We start from the raw sequence: 21,173 nt of genomic DNA, 5'->3' as shown, positions 1-21,173 counted from the left end.
ACATTTATGTTCTGTTTTTTTTTTAGTTTTGTATATATCATTAGGAAATATTTTGACTGCACAGCAATTAAATATTTCAGACATTAAAGCTGTGAAATGTTATTAATTTGTCATTTTTAGTTTGTTGAAAGAAGCGCCTCTTGACTGTATTAACCACGTATGGCCCACTGTCTGTATATTAAGGGCCAGATTCTCAGTGGAGATACGACGGCGTATCTCCAGATACGCCGTCGTATCTCTGCGTTATGCCGTCGTATCTATGCGCCTGATTCTTAGAATCAGTTACGCATAGATATCTATTAGATCCGACAGGCGTAAGTCTCTTACGCCGTCGGATCGTAACTGCATATTTACGCTGGCCGCTAGGGGCGTGTACGCTGATTTACGCGTCCGAATATGTAAATCAGCTAGATACGCGAATTCACGAACGTACGCCCGGCCGACGCAGTAAAGTTACACCGTTTACGTTGGGCTTTTCCCGGCGTATAGTTACCCCTGCTATATGGTGGCGTAAGTGCGGCGTACCAATGTTAAGTATGGCCGTCGTTCCCACGACGAAATTTTAAAATTTTACGTCGTTTGCGTAACTCATCCGTGAATGGGGCTGGACGTAATTTAAGTTCACGTCAAAACCAATACGTCCTTGCGGCGTATTAGGAGCAATGCACACTGGGAGATTTCCACGGACGGCGCATGCGCCGTTTGTGAAAAACGTCAATCACGTCGGGTCCCAAAACATTAACATAAAACACGCCCCCCTGTTCCAAATTTGAATTAGGCGGGCTTACGCCGGCCGATTTACTCTACGCCGCCGCAACTTACGGAGCAAGTGCTTTGAGAATACAGCACTTGCCTGTCTAAGTTGCGAAGGCGTAACGTAAATCGGATACGTTACGCCGCCGCAAAGATACGCCGCTGGACGAGAATCTGGCCCTAACTTTCCTCGACTCAAAAGAGAAGTATGGGAATGATTTTTTTTTTTTGGAATCATACTTACCTACGTGGATGCAGCATCAGTCCGATTCTGCATCTGTTCCTTGCCGGATCTAAAACTGTGGACCAAGCGATCAAACACCGCCGATTGTTTAATTTCTCAGAGCTCCCTGGGTGCTGGGCTGTGCAGGGGGCAGGAGTGGCCAGCTCAGGCTCACAGCGGCTTTCTGAGAGGCTGAGGCAGGTGCCAGTCCAGGGTGGATCCAGACCATATGGTCGCGATCTTTCCCAAGCCTGGACCGGCTCTGTGACGCTGTCAGCTGAAAACAGGCCACATGGGTGCAGAACAAACTGCACTCCTGTGATCCACAGGAGATAGTACAGCCAGACAAGCTTTGACTGCGCTTCTCCTTTAATGCCTGTGATGAAGACATGTTAATAAGCATTCTATCCTATGATAGCCAGGATCACATGTAGATTGGAGGATTCGTTGACAAAAATAAAGCATTTGGTATGAAGATGAACACTGCCACCTTCTGGCTGCAGTATTGTCTTTTTAACACTGTAACTGTCAGATACAGTTGTACTATTAAAAATAAAATACATTTATAAACAAACAGAAGAAAGTTAATGTTTTTGTTTTTATAAGTTTCCGCATTTGTCAACCTATAATAAAAGCAAAACATTTTTTTTAACTAAAGCAACGTACCAAATAAAAAAGTTTTAAGCGTTTTAAAATGTGTTATAAAATGTGTTATAAAATATATAAGGATTATTAGGTTAACAGAGATATGCTGGTAAAGCATAATTTGGCCTGTGCATCTAGGCTTTAATGCCCTCCGGTGTAGAAGGCTGAAGTGTATCTATAGCTATTTGTTTCACTTTTTTCTGTGTAGTCCGTTTTAGATTTTGTTTGCTGCCTCTGTCCAACCCCTAAGATCTCTTTTCACTTGTCCCCAAAACGCAACGGTAACAATGCAGCTTCAAAAAAGTGACATGATTTCAACATTTTTACCCACAACATCCAAAACTCACAAAAAACAGTTACTCTTTTTAAATTGTGTATTACTTTTGGCTAATTCGTGTAAAGCTGGATACACACTATGGCCCAGATTCTCAAAGGACTTACGACGGCGCAGCGCCATGTACGCCGTCGTAAGTCCTAACCTGGCCCGTCGTATCTATGCGACTGATTCTTAGAATCAGTTACGCATAGATATCCATTAGATCCGACAGGCGTAAGTCTCTTACGCCATCGGATCTAAACTGCAATTTATTTTTTGCCCGCTAGGTGGCGCTTCCGTCGATTTCCGCGTCGAGTATGCAAATTAGCTAGATACGCGAATTCCCGAACGTACGCGCGGCCGACGCAGTAAATTTACGACGTTTACGTTAGGCTTTTCCTGGCGTAAAGTTGCCCCTGGTATATGAGGCGCAGCCAATGTTGAGTATGGCCGTCGTTCCCGCGTCGAAATTTTAAAAAGTTACGTTTGCGTAAGTCGTCCGTGAATGGGGCTGGACGTCATTTACGTTCACGTCGAAACCAATGACGTCCTTGCGACGTCATTCGGAGCAATGTACACTGGAATATTTTACAGACGGCGCATGCGCAGTTCGTTCGGCGCGGGGACGTGCTTCATTTAAATGATACACGCCCCCTACCCGCCGAATTTGAATTATGCCGGGTGATTTACGCTACGCCACCGCAACTTTACAGGCAAGTGCTTTGTGAATAAAGCACTTGCCTGTAAAACTTGCAGCGGCGTAACGTAAATTAAATACGTTACGCCGCCGCAGTTTTACGCCCATCTACGAGAATCTGGGCCATAGTTTATAAAACTATGTCTACACCGTTGTCATTTTGCTTGTGGGCATTGTGAAGCCTACTAGCACTTACTTCCTGGAAGTCTTGGATGGGGAGTGATAATTGGACAGCGCACTGCATCCTGGGAAATGATGACACACATTTCCCAGGAGCATTAGGGAGATGATGTCAGAATCCTAGGTGGTTTCAAAGGCAGATTTCGTGGGACCGCATAGCAACAGGCATTTCCAGATGGAAAAACTTGTGGCGGCGTAACATAAATCGGATACGTTACGCCACCGCAGAGATACGCCCAGTCTACAAGAATCTGGGCCTATAAGAAAATTAGGCAAGCGATCACCTGGTTTTTCTCAATGTTTCACAGGTAGTCGAACCCCAGGACAGTACTAATTGTACGATTTTCTTATAGTGTGTACCTAGCTTTGGTCATTGGAGTAGTATAGTCTGAACATTTCATGGAATATTCAGGTGAGAAATAAAGTGATCTGAAACTTAGCAAACCTGAAAGTGAATATCGAGTCCTATTGAGTCACAACACAGAAGATCCTGGAAGCTGGAGGGCACAGTCATAAATGCCGGCTAATAGACCCCTTTTGAGGTCTAAGGCCCAGTTCACACTTTCAAGACTTCCACGCGACTTTGAAGCCAACATCCCAACATGAATTGCATACAACTTCTTTTAACCACTTCAGCCCTGGACTATTTTGCTGGCCACTTTTTGTGATTCGGCACTGCGTCGCTTTAACTGACATTTGCGCGGTCGTGCGACGTGGCTCCCAAACAAAATTGGCGTCCTTTTTTTCCCACAAATAGAGCTTTCTTTTGGTGGTATTTGATCACCTTTACGTTTTTATTTTTTGCGTTATAAACAAAAATAGTGCGACAATTTTGAAAAAAATGAATATTTTTTACTTTTTGCTATAATTAATACGGTATCCCCCAAAAATATATAAAAAAAACATTTTTTTCCCTCAGTTTAGGCCGATATGTATTCTTCTACATATTTTTCGTAAAAAATCGCAATAAGCTATTGATTGGTTTGCGCAAAAGTTATAGCGTCTACAAAATAGGGGGTAGTTTTATTGCATTTTTTTTTTTTTTACTAGTAATGGCGGCGATCTGCAATTTTTATCGGTACTGCGACCTAATGGCGGACACATCAGACACTTTTGACCAATTTTGGGGACCATTAGCATTTTTACAGCGATCAGTGCTAAAAAAAATGCATTGATTACTGTAAAGATGTCACTGGCGGGGAAGGGGTTAACACTAGGGGGCAATCAAGGGGTTAATTATGTTCCCTAAAGTGTGTTCTAACTGAAGGGGGGGTGGGACTGACTAGGGGAAATGACAGATCGCTGTCAATTTTCTATTGGAAATTCCGTTTTGTATGGAATTCCGACGGATAATAAAACACGCATGCTCGGAAGCATTGAACTTCATTATTCTAGGCTCGTCGTAGTGTTGTACGTCACCGCGTTTTCGACGGTTGGAATTTGGTGTGATCGTGTGTATGCAAGACAGCTTGAGCGGAATTCCGACGGAAACTCTGATTGTGTGTACGGGGCATTAGACATAAACCATCTAGTTATTAACAAAGTAAAAAACAAAATCAACAATATCCCTAAAGTCTTCTTCTTATTTATTGCCAATAACTCCTGTGATTTAGTGCTTTCCAAACAAACCAAAAACTGTACGTGATTCATACCTATTGTTTTATATATCCTGTTCTCTTTTCTGCAACTTTCAATTATTTTTCATTTATTACACAAAAGAATGTAAGTATATCAGGTACTGCTGGGAAATGTCACCGCTAGAAATTTCAGCGCGATTTAACTCTCATTTTTTTGTTTCATTAACTCACTGATCTATTTGTATTTTTATTCTCATATTGTATTTTGTTTTGCTGCTAAAAAGTTTTATCTTCTTCTTTTTTTATTTTTATTTTCACTTTTTTTTCACTTTTTTTTTTATATATATATATATATATATATATATATATATATATATATATATATATATATTGATGATTTTTTTTTTTCTTACTATATTTAAATAGATAAAAATGTGTCTGAAATACGAAGTGCGAATTTAATGCAGCTGGCTTTCAAAGGAGCACTATTGTATTGTCAGAACTCAAAATTTCAAGTCTACTAGCCAGACCTTAACCACTTAAGGACCGGACCAATATGCTGCTAAATGACCCAAGGGGCTTTTACAATTCGGCACTGCGTCGTTTTAACTGAACAGTTGCGTGGTCGTGCGACGTGGCTCCCAAACAACATTGGCGTCCTTTTTTCCCCACAAATAGAGCTTTCTTTTGGTGGTATTTGATCACCTCTGAGGTTTTTATTTTTTGCGCTATAAACAAAAATAGAGCGACAATTTTGAAAAAAAATCTATATTTTTTACTATAATAAATATCCCCCAAAAACATATATATTTTTTTCCTCAGTTTAGGCCGATACGTATTCTTCTACCTATTTTTGGTAAAAAAAAATCACAATAAGCGTTTATCGATTGGTTTGCGCAAAATTTATAGCGTTTACAAAATAGGGGATAGTTTTTTTTTTTTTTTTTTTTTACTACTAATGGCGGCGATCAGCGTTTTTTTTTTCGTGACTGCGACATTATGGCGGACACTTCGGATAATTTTGACACATTTTTGGGACCATTGTCATTTTCACAGCAAAAAATGCATTTAAATTGCATTGTTTATTGTGAAAATGACAGTTGCAGTCAGGACGCCCACTAACACACAGCTCCTTTCTCTATCTGCAACGTAGAGAGCATCCTGACTCTCCTGTAGTGCAAGGGAGGGGGCGAGCACAACACTCCACACCAGGGAGAAAGCCTCGCATTACTGTGTGGAGTTACAGACAGAAGAACAGGAAGTGAGGATTTCTCAGAAGAAATAAGGACATTTAAAAGCAAAATGGAAGGATGAGGTAAGTGAAGGAGGACTGCACTAAGGTAAAGGAAGCTATTTAGGAAAAAAAATTGTACCTTTACAACCCCTTTAAGAGTTACTCGCCACCCGTTGCCCCACCCAACTTCCAAACTGCAATTGTCATTTTCACAGTAAACAAATCGCTGATCGCCGCCATTAGTAGTAAAACATTTTTTTTTATATAAAAATGCAATAAAACTATCCTCTATTTTGTAAACGCTATACATTTTGCGAAACCAATCGATAAATGCTTATTGCGTTTTTTTTTTTACCAAAAATAGGTAGAAGAATACGTATCGGCCTAAACTGAGGGAAAAAAAATGTTTTGGATATATTTTTGGGGGATATTTATTATAGCAAAAAGTAAAAAATATTGAATTTTTTTCAAAATTGTCGCTCTATTTTTGTTTATAGCGCATAAAATAAAAACCGCAGAGGTGATGAAATACCACCAAAAGAAAGCTCTATTTGTGGGGAAAAAAGGACACCAATTTGGTTTGGGAGCCACGTTGCACGACCGCGCAATTGTCTTAAAATGACGCAGTGCCGAATCGCAAAAACTGGCCAGGTCCTTTAGCTGCCTAAAGGTCCGGGTCTTAAATGGTTAAAGTGGATGTAAAGCCACTCTCATCCTTTCTAAACTACTGCCATAGTGCTGATCTATAAGGATATAGATGCCTCCTGCATGTATCCTCACCTGTCAAATGTCTACCCTCTGTCTGTTATAAGCAGGGCTGTGGAGTCGGAGTCGAGGAGTCGGAGTCGGGGGAAATTTTGGGTACCTGGAGTCGGAGTCGGCAAACAATGCACCGACTCCGACTCCGACTCCTACTAAATTTAGATTGCAATAAAAAAAAAAAAAGCAAGTTTAAATGTCCCAATTCACAAAAAGTTATAATTAATGACTTCTCTACTGTAAGAATAAAGACCAATGCCTCACGTAACCGCAAAACGAACACGTTAAGTGACCGTGAAGAAGCATGCTTTTCATGTGCTTCACTATATGGCACGCAACGCACAATTAGGAGCTGCAATACTTATACTTTCCATAGTGTTGTGTTCTGCTTTTACAGGGAACGCAGCGTCCATGTGTAACCTAGCCTCTCACTGATAAGGGATTAGATAAATATGTTTTTTGCAGGACTAGAGAGTGAGACACTTGTATAAGTGAAGGGAATGGAGGGCCAATAGCTCAAGACTGAAGCTGTAAACCATTGGAAAAACTGCTGTCATTTAGCTAAGGCTATAAAAACTTGTAAACTCCGATTGTTAGCTTAAACTTTAAACATGACTATGGGATTCTCCTAGGAAAATCATGTTTTAGAATAAAAAAACGTTGTTTTCATTGTGTTTGTCTTTTGCTTAAACTGTGCAATACAGTAGACTGTTGGCTTCCCAGCCAGTAGTCCTGTGGTAGGTTGCGTTTCTTTCCCTCAAGGAATGTATAAAATACATTTGCATATAAATACAGAGGAGTCGGAGTCGGGGAGTCGGAGTCGGAAGTACATAAAACTGAGGAGTCGGAGTCGGAACATTTATCTACCGACTCCACAGCCCTGGTTATAAGAACTGAAAAACGGCAGATTCTGTGGGTGGGTCTGTTGTCTGGAGCTCGGTGGGTGGAGTCGTGATGTCAGTAGACTCCCCGTCCTCCTCTACACTTCCCTTGTCAACATGCATTTTTTCCTATGTATTCCTTACACTAAATTCTGCTATGATCACTAACATCCAGTCAAAATCCAGAAAAGTAACCACATGACTTCAGAAAAGGAGTGGGGGTGGGAATTAAAAAAGAATGCCTGTCTCAAGCTAGTGCATGAGATATGTAAATAACCTGTCACTCACAGCAAGGGGGCGGAATGGACAAAGGTTTTTCTCATTCAGGTCTAAAAATACAATCATTTTCATGATTCGCCGTAAAATGAAAGAACTGTGGTGTTGCCAGCAGGGCAGAAGTTGTGTTGAGGTTTCCATAGATTTGTTATAGGGTGTGTAACTGGGATGTGCTCCCTGTGTTGCAGATTCTCTGTCAAGACCCTGATCGACCGATCGTGCTTTGAAACCATTGATGATTCTGCACCTGAATTTCTAAACTTTGCCTCTATTTTGGAGCAGATCCTAAGCCATCGCCTGAAAGGTAACAAATCCTCATCTCCAATCCTATCCCGCTGTTTACAGACATGCTGCTTGTTATTGCTCATTAAAACTGAACTTAAATGATCCGCACAGTTGGCCGTGGAGCTTCCTATCAGATCTATCCTTAGGAAGGTTGTCACTTCTGATACATCACAGTGCTGATTGGAAAATGGCTTTATACTCGGCAATCAATGTTTTTGATTGATAATTCATGTCCTGCGACACGCAGCCCCTGTGTGTTGCATTGAATCTCCCGCAGGAGCTTTTTTTGTACTGATTCTATCTGTTCTCTATTTCCAGCAGCCACCAATTATTCTAAAAAGTTATTACAAACACCATCTACGGAAAAAAGTGCAGGATTCCCACCTATTTACTTCATTTAATTACAAGTTTATTCATTGAAATATATGGACTTAGCAGTTTTTTATACCATACACATATAGGTAGATTCAGGTAGATTGGATTAAATTTAGGGCGGCGTAGCTTAGCCTGTTTAGGCTACACCGCCGTAAATTAGCTAGGCTAGTAGTGATTTTCAATCTACTTACCTTCTAATCTATGGCGGCGTAGCCTCAAACGAGCGGGCGTAAGGGCGCCTAATTCAAATTGGTTGGAGGGGGGCGTGTTGTATGGAAATGAGGCTTGACCTCACGTTTTTTGACGTTTCTTGCTACTGCGCCGGGCGCCTACATTTCCCAGTGCGCATTGCGGCTTAGTACGCCGTACGGGCCTATTGATTTTGACGTGGACGTAAACTACGTAACTCCCGATTCGCGGACGACTTGCGCAAACGACGTAAAAAATTCGAACCTCGCGGCGGGAACGGCGGCCATACTTTAACATTGTTATTCCACTTCATAGGTGGAATAACTTTAGGCCGCATAAGGCCTTACAGAAACAACGTAATTCGACTGCGGCGGGCTGGCGTATGTTCGGGAATCAGCGTAAAAGCTCATTTACATAATCTACGCCGGCCGCAATGGAAGCGCCACCTAGCGGCCATCCGAAAAATTGCAAGCTAAGATAGAACGGCGCAAGCCGGCCTATCTTAGCTTTGTTTAAGCGTATCTCTGTTTGAGCTTACGCTTAAACATACGGCGGCGTAGATTCAGAGTTAGGTCGGCTTAACTACTGATAAGCCGGCCTAGCTCTTTCTGAATCTACCTAATAAACACTATTAGCTAGATTCACATAGAGTTAGGTCGGCGTATCGGTAGATACGCCGACCTAACTCGGAATCTGCACCGACCGAAGTTTAAGTGTATTCTCAAACAGAGATACACTTAGGCTGCATTCACATCTAGGCGGACGAAATCGCGGCGTCTCAGTCTCCACTCTAATTCATCCCAAAGGTGTTCTATCAGGTTGCGTTTAAGACTCTGTGTTGGCCAGTCAAGTTCCTCCACCCCAAACTCGCTCATCCATGTCTTTATGGACCTTGATTTGTGCACTGATGTTGGAACAGGAAAGGGTCATCCCCAAACTGTTCCCACAAAGTTGGGAGCATGAAATTGTCCAAAATGTCTTGGTATGCTGACGCCTTAAGAGTTCCCTTCACTGCAACTAAGGGGCCAAGCCCAACCCCTGAAAAACAAACCCACACCGCAATCAATCCTCTTTCCACCAAATGTCCATAAAGACATAGATGAACGAGTTAGGGGTGGAGAAAATTGACTGGCACGCACAGAGTCCTGACCTCAACCCGATAGAAAACCTTTGGAATGAATTGCAGCGGAGATTGAAAGCCAGGCCTTCCCAACACCAGTGCCTGACCTCACAAATACCCTTTTGGAAGAATGGTCAAACATTCCCATAGACACACTCCTAAACCTTGTGGACGGCCTTCCCAGAAGAGTTGAAGCTGTTATAGCTGCAAAGGGTGGGCCAACTCAATATTGAACCCTACGGACTAAGACTGGAATGCCATTAAAGTTCATGTGCGTGTAAAGGCAGGCGTCCCAATACTTTTGGTAATATAGTGTATATGTGCTTTCATTGATTGCACATGGTAAATGCATAAAGTAAGGATTAGATTGGAGTAATGCACTTTTTTCCATAGATGCATTAAACCTTAGTTTACACTTTGAATCGCCCGAAAAGCGCACAACACATTCCTGTGCAATTCAAATGCGATTGAGTGCAGTGTGAATTGAGTCCATTCATTTTCACAATCGCACAAGTCGTACATGCACCAACTTTGAAAACACACAATAGATCGTGGGTTTCATGCACCACATTCTGGTGTGAATCGGGGCTCAATCAGCCTTTCTCAAACTTTTTACCCTGGAGGAACCCTTTCCAGGACACGGGGATCCCCTGCTAAAACCAGTTCATCGGGGATCAGTGGGAAGAATGACCCCTTACATTCAGGGGCGGATCCAGAGTCTAGTCTCAGAGGGGCACTGCCAGAAAATAAGGTGTTGCTTACAGAACTGGGGGGGGGGGGGTGTCAGGAGGGCACACACAAGGGAGGTTAGGGGAGCACACACCAGGGAGGTCAGGAGGGCACGCACTGGGGAGGTCAGGGGAGCACAGTACGGGGCCAGGAGGGCATGCACCGGGGAGGTCAGGGGAGCACAGTACGGGGTCAGGAGGGCATGCACCGGGGAGGTCAGGAGAGCACAGTACGGGGTCAGGAGGGCATGCATCGGGGAGGTCAGGGGAGCACAGTACGGGGTCAGGAGGGCATGCACCGGGGAGGTCAGGGGAGCACAGTACGGGGTCAGGAGGGCACTCACCTGGGAGGTCAGGAGAGCACACACCAGGCAGGTCAGGAGGGCACACACCAGGCAGGTCAGAAGGGCACACACCAGGCAGGTCAGGAGGGCATACACTGGGGGATCAGGAGGGCACACACCAGGGGAATCAGGAGGGCATACATTGGGGATCAGGAGGGCATACACTGGGGTCAAAAAAGACATGATTAAACAGCCTTTTTTTTACACATGCAGAGGATTACCCCGTAGGTTCCACAGTAAGCATAACAAGCATGTGCCTTACTGCACATATACAGACTGATTTTACTGTTGTGGGTTAAGTAACACTTTAAATCGGGAGTTCACCCGAAAAAAAAAAAAAATAACATTAGATTGATGCTAATTTTGTCAAGGGAAATCGGGTGTTTTTTTAAAATCCTAAGCAGTGCTTACCGTTTTAGAGAGCGATCTTCTCCGCCGCTTCCGGGTATGGGCTGCGGGACTGGGCATTCCTATTTGATTGACAGGCTTCCGACGGTCGCATGTATTGCGTCACGAGTAGCCGAAAGAAGCCGAACGTCGGTGCGGCTCTATACGGCGCCTGCGCACCGACGTTCGGCTACTTTCAGGAACTCGTGACGCGCTGTATGCGACCGTCGGAAGCCTGTCAATCAAATAGGAACGCCCAGTCTCGCAGCCCATACCCGAAAGCGGCGGAGAAGATCTATCTCTAAAACGGTAAGTACAGCTTAGATTTTAAAAAAACACCCGATTCCCCTAGACAACATGAGCATCAATCTAATGTTAAAAATTAAGTTTTCGGGTGAACCTCCACTTTAATGTCCAAAATGTGGTCAGAGGTACATCAATTTATTTGTGACTGTCACTGCAGTAAAAAAAAAAAAAAAAAAAAGACAGTTACCTTGTACTCTTACAAATAGCATTAAAATATAGAATGTTTCCTAATTCGTCCCGCAGATGTTGCTAAGCAGAGTTTCTACTCTCAATAATTTTCCCTAGCACATTGCACACAAAGGCAATCCAGGAAAAAGATCACAAAGCTTCGTGACTCATATCATCGGAATACACAGACAAGCAGCTTCATAGTCTTTGAATCCCATCAGCTTTTGCAAGTTGGAGCTGAAAAGGATGATTGGTTTAACTGTAGCAAAAATCTACTTTTAACAAGATTGCTGTAGGGTGGATGTAGCCTTAAATTATGATTGCTTGGTCTTTAATATGTTGCCTACTTTTCTTTTTTTTTTTTTTTTTTAAGTGTACCACTTTCAGCCTAAGCCAATTCTGGCATTCCTCTCCAACATGTAAAAAAATTTTTTTTGCCACCAAACATTATATATAGTTTTTTAGCAGAGACCCTGGGGAATGAAATGGCAGTTGTTGCAATTTTTATGTCACATGGTATTTGCGCATGGTTTTTTTTTAATAAAAAAAAGCAAAACACTACAGTTAGGCCAATGTTTTTTTGTTTAATGTGAAAGATAACATTATGCTGAGTAAATAGATACCTAACATGTCACACTTAACCACTTAAGGACCGGACCAATATGCTGCTCAATGACCCAAGGGGTTTTTACAATTCGGCACTGCGTCGCTTTAACAGACAATTGCGTGGTCGTGTGACGTGGCTCCCAAACAAAATTGGCGTCCTACAAATAGAGCTTTCTTTTGGTGGTATTTGATCACCTCTGCGGTTTTTATTTTTTGCGCTATAAACAAAAATAGAGCGACAATTTTTAAAAAAATTCAATATTTTTACTTTTTCCTATAATAAATATCCCCCAAAAACATATATAAAATTATTTTTTTTCCTCAGTTTAGGCCGATACGTATTCTTCTACCTATTTTTGGTAAAAAAAATCGCGATAAACGTTTATCGATTGGTTTGCGCAAAATTTATAGTGTTTACAAAATAGGGGATAGTTTTATTATTATTTTTTTTTTACTACTAATGGCGGCGATCAGCGATTTTTATCGTGACTGCGACATTATGGCGGACACTTTGGACAATTTTGACACATTTTTGGGACCATTGTCATTTTCACAGCAAAAAGTGCATTTAAATTGCATTGTTTATTGTAAAAATGACATTTGCAGTTTGGGAGTTAACCACAGGGGGCGCTGTAGGAGTTGGGGTTCACCTAGTGTGTGTTTACAACTGTAGGGGGGTGTGGCTGTAGGTCTGACGTCATCGATCGAGTCTCCCTATAAAAGGGATCACTCGATCGATGCAGCCACCACAGTGAAGTACGGGGAAGCCGTGTTTACATACGGCTCTCCCCGTTCTTCAGCTCTGGGGAGCGATCGTGAGGGGGCGGCTAGAAACGAATAGCCGCGCCCTCGTCCCGGATCACTCCTGAAGCCACGGGAACCGCCGCATGTACCGGGGGGGTCCCGATCGGACCCCCGACCCACGTCTAGGCAGGGACGTACAGGTACGCCAATGTGCCTGTCCATGCCACTCTGCCGACGTATATGTACATGCGGCGGTCCGGAAGTGGTTAATTGCACACACTCGTGGAATGGCGCCAAACTTCGATACTTAAAAATCTCCATAGGCTACGTTTAATTTTTTTTACAGGTTACCAGTTTAGAGTTACAGCAGGGGTCTTGTGGTGGAATTATTGCTCTCGCTCTAATGTTCGTGTCGATACCTCACATGTGTGGTTTGAACGCTGTTTACTTATGCGGGCGTGACCTATGTCCATGCACATGGGGCGCTTTAAACAAACTATTATTATTTTTATTTTTTTGACACTTTCCCTTAAAAAAAAAAATGTGATCACTTTTATTCTTATTACAGGTAATGTGAACATCCCTTGTAATAGGAATAGGGTATGACAGGTCCTCTTTACAGAGAGATGTGGGGACTATAAGACCCCACATCTCTCCTCTAGGCTGGAAAGCCTGACATTATAAAAAAAAGCGATCTTGGGCTTTCCAGCTAAAAAAACTGCAGTGTCTGCATCTGCCATTGCTCCCGACCTCCAAAGGTTATAGAGATGGCCGGGGACCATCTGGTCCTCTGTCAGCTCTATGGTAAACTGCCACCATCGGCCAATTCATTCTCCGACTCCCCAATCGCACAGACCACCCGGGAGAGGCACTATAGGGCAGCGGGAGGGGGCGGATCTCTCCTCCCACTGCCTGTAAAAGCTTGGAATTGCCGGCATAAAAAACAAGATATCCGAATGATGCCTGCAGCCGCAGGTTTTTCGGGGTCTGTGCCAAAAAAGTGGGGCACTCCGGATGTGGACCTTTCTAGTGTCCCGTCTCTATAGGTGGGTGCCACGGTTCGTGGCCAGGTTTAAGGACCCGTGGTCGGACGCGTCAGGCGCGTTGGTGACTCCTTGGGGTCACTATCGCCTAATTTACACCTTCCCTCCTCGGAAGCTTCTTCCTCGCCTGCTGCGCAGAGTGGAAGCTGTAGGGATTCTATCTATCCTGATTGCCCCAGATTGGCTGCGTCGCTCCTGGTACGCGGACCTGGTGCGTCTGGTGGCAGACGCCCCCTAGCGTCTTCCCCTGGGAGTTGATCTTCTGTTACAGGGTCCGATCTTCCACCCTGTTTCACAGCCACCGGCTTTAGTGGCGTGGCTGTTGAGAGCCAGGGGCTTAAGGACCGAGGCCTATTGGGCTCGGTGGTCTCTATCGTGCTGCGTGCACGGAAGTCTATCTCACGTAGGATTTCTCATCATACATGAAAGGCCTACATCTCTGCGTGTGAGGTGATGAAATGGCACCCTCGTACATACGTGGTGTACAGGGTTCTGCTGTCTTTACAGCAGGGAGTGGTTCGGGCTCTCGCCTTAAGTACGGTTAGGAGCCAGATTTCTGCTCTGGCTGTTTTTACTTGCAGCGACCCTTGTCGTCGCACTCCTGGGTGCGTACGTTGGGTCAGGGGGTCTGGCAGGTGGCCCCTCCGGTGCGCCCTCCATTACCCCCATGGGACTTGAATTTAGTCCTTTCGGCGCTTTGGAATGCTCCCTTTGAGGACATTCGGGAGGTTTTTTGTTTATTGTCACAAAAGGTGATTTTATTTCTGGTAGCGATTACCTTGATCAGACGTGTGTCTGTCTGATCTGGCGGCCTTGTCTTGCAAGGCTCCCTACTTGCTCATCCGTAAGGATGAGGTGGTGCTGCGGCCGCAGCAGTTTTTTCTCCCTAAGGTCGTTTCGGCCTTTCACATTGATGGGGACATTGTTCTTCCATCCTTATGTCCTTGGCCGAAATGCCAGGAGGAGGCCACTTGCATCCTCTGGATGTGGTTCCGGCCCTACGAGTGTACTTATCTGTTACGGTTCCGTTCCGGAAGTCGGACTCACTGTTCGTGTCGGTGGCTGGCCCTACAAGAGGGCCTGGCAGTCTCGGCCACCGTTCTTAGGTGGTTCCGACGTATTGTGCTTCAGGCCTATGCCCTAAAGGGGTGTGCGCCCTCCTTTCGGGTTATGGCGCATTCGACCAGGGCGATCGGGGCCTCTTGGGCTTTCCGGCATCATGCCTCTGTGTTACAGCGGTGTTAGGATGCATCCTGGTTGTCAATCCACGCTTTTTCAACGTTTTACGAGGTGGATGTGTGTGCATCTTTTGATGCCTCCTTCAGCCGCAGGTGTTACGGGCAGCAGTTTATGATTGGAGTTTCTCCGTTGAGCAACTCCAGTTTTTGTTTGGGGTGTAACCTGGTTTGCTGTGTTATTTTCCCACCCCTCGAATTTTTTTGACACTGCTTGGGGACATCCCTAATGTCAAAGAAGGCTGTGTCCGTCTATGAACGGAAGAGAAAATAGGATTTTTGTACTCACCGTAAAATTCATTTCTCTGAGTTCATAGACCAGGGATCTTCAAACTACGGCCCTCCAGCTGTTGTAGAACTACACATCCCATGAGATATTGTAACACACTGATATTCACAGACATGACTAGGCATGATGGGAATTGTAGTTCCTGAACAACTGGAGGGCCGTAGTTTGAAGACCCATGTCATAGACTTGGGTCTTGGCACCCACCCCTCCTTGGTTACGGACTGAGGCTCCTAGAGCAGGGTGTGGGTTATGCCTGGGGAAACCACGCCCCCTGGGAGGAGCGGCACGAAGGAAAGGTTTTAACACTTTAAGTGCTGTTAAATTCTGCCTAAACTCTCCTGGTAGGAAGAAGCATAACCCTAATGTCAAAGAAGGCTGTGTCCGTCTATGAACTCAGAGAAATGGATTTTACGGTGAGTACAAAAATCCTATTTTTTTAAAAACGTAGTAGTACTCACCGTTTTAGAGAGCGATCTTCTCTGCCACTTCCGGGTATGGTCTTCGGGACTGGGCGTTCCTATTTGATTGACAGTCTTCCGAAAGGCTTCCGACGGTCGCATCTATCGCGTCACAAGTAGCCGAAAGTAGCCGAGCGTCGGTGCGGCTCTATACGGCGTCTGCGCACCGATGTTCGGCTACTTTCGGAAAATCGTGATGCGATAGATGCGACCGTCGGAAGCCTGTCAATCAAATTGGAACGCCCAGTCCCGCAGCCCATACCCGGAAGCGGCGGAGAAGATCACTCTCTAAAATGGTAAGTACTGCTTCGTTTTTAAAAAAAACTACCCGATTCCCCTAAACAAAATGAGCATTAATCTAAGGTTAAAAATGTATATTTCCGGGTGAACCTCCACTTTAAGGGCGGATTGCAGGCGCTATTTTTAACGCTATAGCGCCTGCAATCTGCTCCAGTGTGAAAGGGGTCTTAAAACGCCTCTCAGTGTTATTCTGTGTGTTTATACGCACACAGGCTTTATGGAGGTATAGGTAGTATGGGCGTTTTCTAGCAGTAAAAAAAAAAACAGGGCGTTCTGGAGCAGCAGCGTTGAGCTGTAAAAATTCCTGACATGGCTTAACACGGGTTAACACTGTATACATCGCGTCAAGCATTGTTAAGCTGTAGTAACTGAATTTGGGAGTGGAAAATAGAAGAGGGCAGAGAAACGCTTCTAAACGGTAACGAAGCTAAAAGCATATTGACACCAATACAAAACGCTTCTAAAAGCGCATTTTTTACAGCCGCTTTTTCCTGGCATCAGTACTGGCTTTTTTTTTAATGCCCTTTGTGCGCGAAGCCTTCAATGCTGCCTTCTCATAATAAAGTTGTCTCCTCTGAGGAGGAACTAAGATAACTAAACTTTAACAATTAAAGCAGGCCATACACGGTCGAATTTCGAACAATTTTTTTTTTCAAAATCAGAAAGTTTTTTTTTTTTTTTGTGATCCGATGATGCCACCATTGATTTTCGAAATTCGGCCAACCAAACCTTTATGTTGCCGGGAATATTCTTTTCTCTCCGGGAATATTCTTTTCTTGCACATGCGCATTTGTTTTTCTATTACATTTCTTGCACGATTCTCCCATCATTGATCAGAAAATCGTTTGTTTTTCAAAAAATTTCCAACATGTCGGATTTCTCCAATTTGTTTGCCGCACGAAAATCGGCTGTTGCTGCAGCCCACTAACGATGCGAAATTCGTACGAAAATTCTTTGATACGATTTTCGAAGGAAAATTCGACCTGACCGGAAATACTGTGTGAAAGTGCCCATAGTGATTTTAAGCTGGAGTTTAGGTTTGGCCATTTTTCCACAGTTGTCAGGGTCTAGCTTGGATCCATGTAGGCATGTATGTGTCATACCTGTGGGATCCCCATGGAAGCTGGAAATAACTGTAGTATGCACCATCAGTGCCACATATCAGTGCCCATCAGTGCTGCATATCAGTGCCGCCTATTAGTGCCCATCAATTCTACATATCAGTGCTGCATATCAGTGCCCATCGGTGAAGGGGAAAACAACATTTTATGACAAAGTAAAAAAAGAAAACATTTTTTTCCCAAATTTTTGACTTTTTTAGTTTTGTTTAGTATACAGGGTGGGTCATTTATATGGATCCACCCGGGTGGGCCATTTATATGGATCCACCTTAATAAAATGGGAATGGTTGGTGATATTAACTTCCTGTTTGTGGCACATTAGTATATGTAAGGGGGGAAACTTTTCAAGATGGGTGGTGACCATGGCGGCCATTTTGAAGTCGGCCATTTTGAATCCAACTTTTGTTTTTGGTGTATCCATATAAATGGCCCACCCTGTAGAATAAAAACCGCAGAGGTGATCAAACACCACCAAAAGAAAGCTCTATTTGTGGGAAGAAAATGATACAAATTTAGTTTGGGTACAGTGTTGCATGACCGCGCAATTGTCATTCAAAGTGTGACAGCGCCGAAAATTGTCCTGTCCCCTCACTCCAATTTGGCCAGGTTTTATGTATTTTCCTTAGGTAAAATAGCTGTAATAAATACCAAACAATTGACATTGATTCTGCGAGATGAAGGAAACACTGAAAACATGACCTTTTGGGGGTACCTGAAGACTGAGGTTGGGAACCACTGGCACAGGTGACACTGAGCCTGCGTGTGTTTTATTTTCTACTCTGCAGAGAGGTCACCGCAAAGCTTTTCCCAAATGTGGCGTTCTTATATACTTCAGATTAAATGCCAGTATTTCTCTGCCCACTTAAAAATGTGAAATTATTGTATTGACTTTAGAAATGTCTTACTGATTTCCAAGAAGTCTTTTTAAAGTTTAAGAAAAGGTGTGCCAATTAGAAATTCAATAATCTTCCATTTCTTGTTAACAGGCTCAATGGTTGCCATCTAGGAAGATATTGATTTTATTTATTTTTTCCTCTGGTTGGTTGACTAAATGATTTCCTGATTATGTTTAAAGGCTCAGTTCACCCAAACCTGATATTTCATATTTGGTATATGCTGGCGCAATTAAAGCTGAACTTCAGGATGGTATAAAAACATAATTTAACTGCTTCAGCCCCGGAGGATTTGGCTGGCCAATGACCGGGCCATTTTTTGTAATACGGCACTGCGTCGCTTTAATTGACAATTGCGCAGTCGTGCGATGATGTACCCAAACAAAATTTACGTCCTTTTTTCCCCCCACAAATAGAGCTTTCTTTTGGTGGTATTTGATCACCTCTGTGGTTTTTATTTTTTGCTCTATAAACAAAAAATAACGACAAATTTGAAAAAAAACACGATATCTTTTACAGTAAATATCCCAATTATAAAAAAAATAATTTTAGGCCAATATGTATTCTTTCATATTTGGTAAAAAAAACGCAATAAGCGTATATTGATTGGTTTGCGCAAAAGTTATAGCGTCTACAAACTATGGGAAGATTTATGGCATTTATATGGGTTACATGTGTACCCTATTGTGTGTTCCAACTGTGGGGGGATGGGGCTAACTAGGAGATTTGACAGATCGTGTTTTCTACTTTTGTAGAAAGACACGATCTGTCTGGTCTCCTCAGACAGTACAGAGATTTGTGTGTTTACACACACAAACTCCCGTGCTCCTGCTCGTGCACGTGATTGCGCTGCCATGCAGGGGGGGCGGGCGTGCCCTCCGGTGGCTCTCCTGGGCGAAGCCGTGTATATGTGTGTGTGTGTATATATATACAGGATTTGGCACAGAAGAGCCATTCTGCTGCAGTATATCTGCGTGAGCCGGTCGTGAACTAGTTAATGCAAATATGTGTTTAAAAATGCAACTATTCCAGATACCTGAAGTGGACTTGCTGTGAGGCTCATGTGAGACTCCTATGTACAGCAGCACTCAGATTGGAAGAGGGAAGGCCATCATGTAGTGTATTTAGAAGTGCTGTATGCATATACTCAGGGCTCAAGTCCTGCGGGAACGTGTGGGAACGGAGTTCCTGCACTTTTTTCACAGCAGGAACTCAGTTCCCTTTGCAGGACTAGAGCAGCCGAGCCACCCGAGCCAATCCTTCACTAAGCGGTGATGCCCAGCTCGAGTCACTGTCAGTGGCAGGCAAACCTTAGTAATTCTATATGTTACTGGCCGCTTCCTGTATATGGATTCATTGGGTAGTGTGCGAGTATTCCGTCACTTCCTCGATGCCGCAATGTCTCCTGGGAGCTTTTGTCATTGTTCCCAGGAGACATTGCGGAGGTCTGACGCGAGATATCGCGGGATTTAGAAAGAACTTGCTTAAAGTTCTGGACTTGACCCCTGCATATACTGTATATGGATGATTAACCTATTGACAGGAGGGGGGTGCGTGGATGGACGGCCCCTTCAGTTTGTTACTTTGCATTCACTGTCCAGTCCCAGGCTGGTGGCAGAGAAGTGACCAGGCTCTTTTGCTTTACAGCAATAGAGAGAAAGCCAGGTAGCCAGGCTGACTCTGTTGTCTTGTGAACATATTCGCCAGCACACCAAGGATCGTTTTAAAAGAACGTCCAAAAAGTTTTTAATGCAAGGAAACGATCACAAAAAAGCAACGTTTCGAGGTCGTCAGGCAAGTGATACATATATAGTGCAACATAATGATATATATAGGAAGCAGTCACCAATGAAACCATGTGAAAATAGAAAAAAAGGAAAAGAACCACCCACCCCAACTTCCTCCTCCCCTCCCCTTATTTTTTTCTACATATTTTCTTCTACATTTTTTTGTCTCTTTATTTAAGCTTTTTTGTTTCTTCCTTATTTATCTTTCGATATAATTTTCGATATTTTTTATTCATTTTTGTTTTTTGTTTGATTTTTTAAATTTTTGCTCTACTTTTATTTTAATTATTTTTTTATTTTTATATTTATTTTTATGTTTATCATTTTTCTTTCATTATTCTTTTTCATTTGTTTTATTTTTTCCACTTTTTTCATTTTTTTTTCATAATTTTTTAATTTTTTCCATTTTTTATTGTTTTTTCATTTTCTTTTCCTTTCTTCCTTTACTGGTTTTCTTTTTTTCCTTCATGTTCACATGATTACTTCTCCAGTTCCCTGCTGGTGATCGCTTCAGCACCCTTTTTTACTGGCTCTCCAGGAAGGTGTGCAATTGGAATATTTTAAGACTGACTCTGTTGTCTGACGGGCCATGTAAATCAATCTAAGGACTATGTGGACAGAAATACAAAACTTTTGGTAGGACAAACAGTTAAGATATATGTATTTCATGTATGTGTTTGGCTGTTTTCCCTGATTGCTTGCAGTAAGTCCTTGATGAGATCCCTGTGTTGATTTTCTAGCTTTATGTATCTGATCTGGCCCTTATCTGCTGTATTTGCTGCTAGATTTTAAATGAAATAATATAATATGGAGGAAGCAAGAGCTGGAGTGTACGGCAGTGACATATGTCAACATATAGGATGGACCTGGTCACCTTGAGCAGTGCTCTGTGGTTGCATTCAGGTAGGTTGGGAGCTATGTAGCATCCATCTTGGTGTTTCATCTACAGAATACTTTATTAATCCCAAAGGGAAATTGGGAAATTGTTATGACACAGACACACTTTACAAAAAAAAAAAAACAAGATCACAACAATAGACTTGAACAAGATGCAAAAACACAACAAAATTACTAATAACAGCCATTAACACCAAATAACAAAATTAAAACTACACTATAAATAAAACATCCATACAATTAAAATACAACATAGAACAAATAACACAGGTCGAATAACAGGCAAACTACCAGATACAAATAATACACCACTTTCTTTAACACCACCCTAGATAATAACCAACACTATACCAACTT

General features: G+C 43.1%; 1 protein-coding gene across 3 annotated transcripts in view; it reads left to right on the top strand.

The window, feature by feature from the left end:
• Window positions 1-21,173, top strand: part of RUNDC3B (RUN domain containing 3B) — a 307,618-nt gene that overhangs the window by 110,119 nt on the left and 176,326 nt on the right. For all 3 annotated transcript variants that reach the window (XM_040352420.1, XM_040352418.1, XM_040352419.1), the window contains exon 2: window positions 7,730-7,845. In XM_040352420.1, coding sequence (XP_040208354.1) covers window positions 7,730-7,845 — 116 coding nt within the window. The remainder of the gene's footprint in view (window positions 1-7,729; window positions 7,846-21,173) is intronic.

The sequence above is a fragment of the Rana temporaria genome, chromosome 5 (assembly GCF_905171775.1).
Source record: "Rana temporaria chromosome 5, aRanTem1.1, whole genome shotgun sequence".
Lineage (NCBI taxonomy): Eukaryota > Metazoa > Chordata > Amphibia > Anura > Ranidae > Rana > Rana temporaria.
This window is presented reverse-complemented; position numbering and strand designations above follow the sequence as displayed.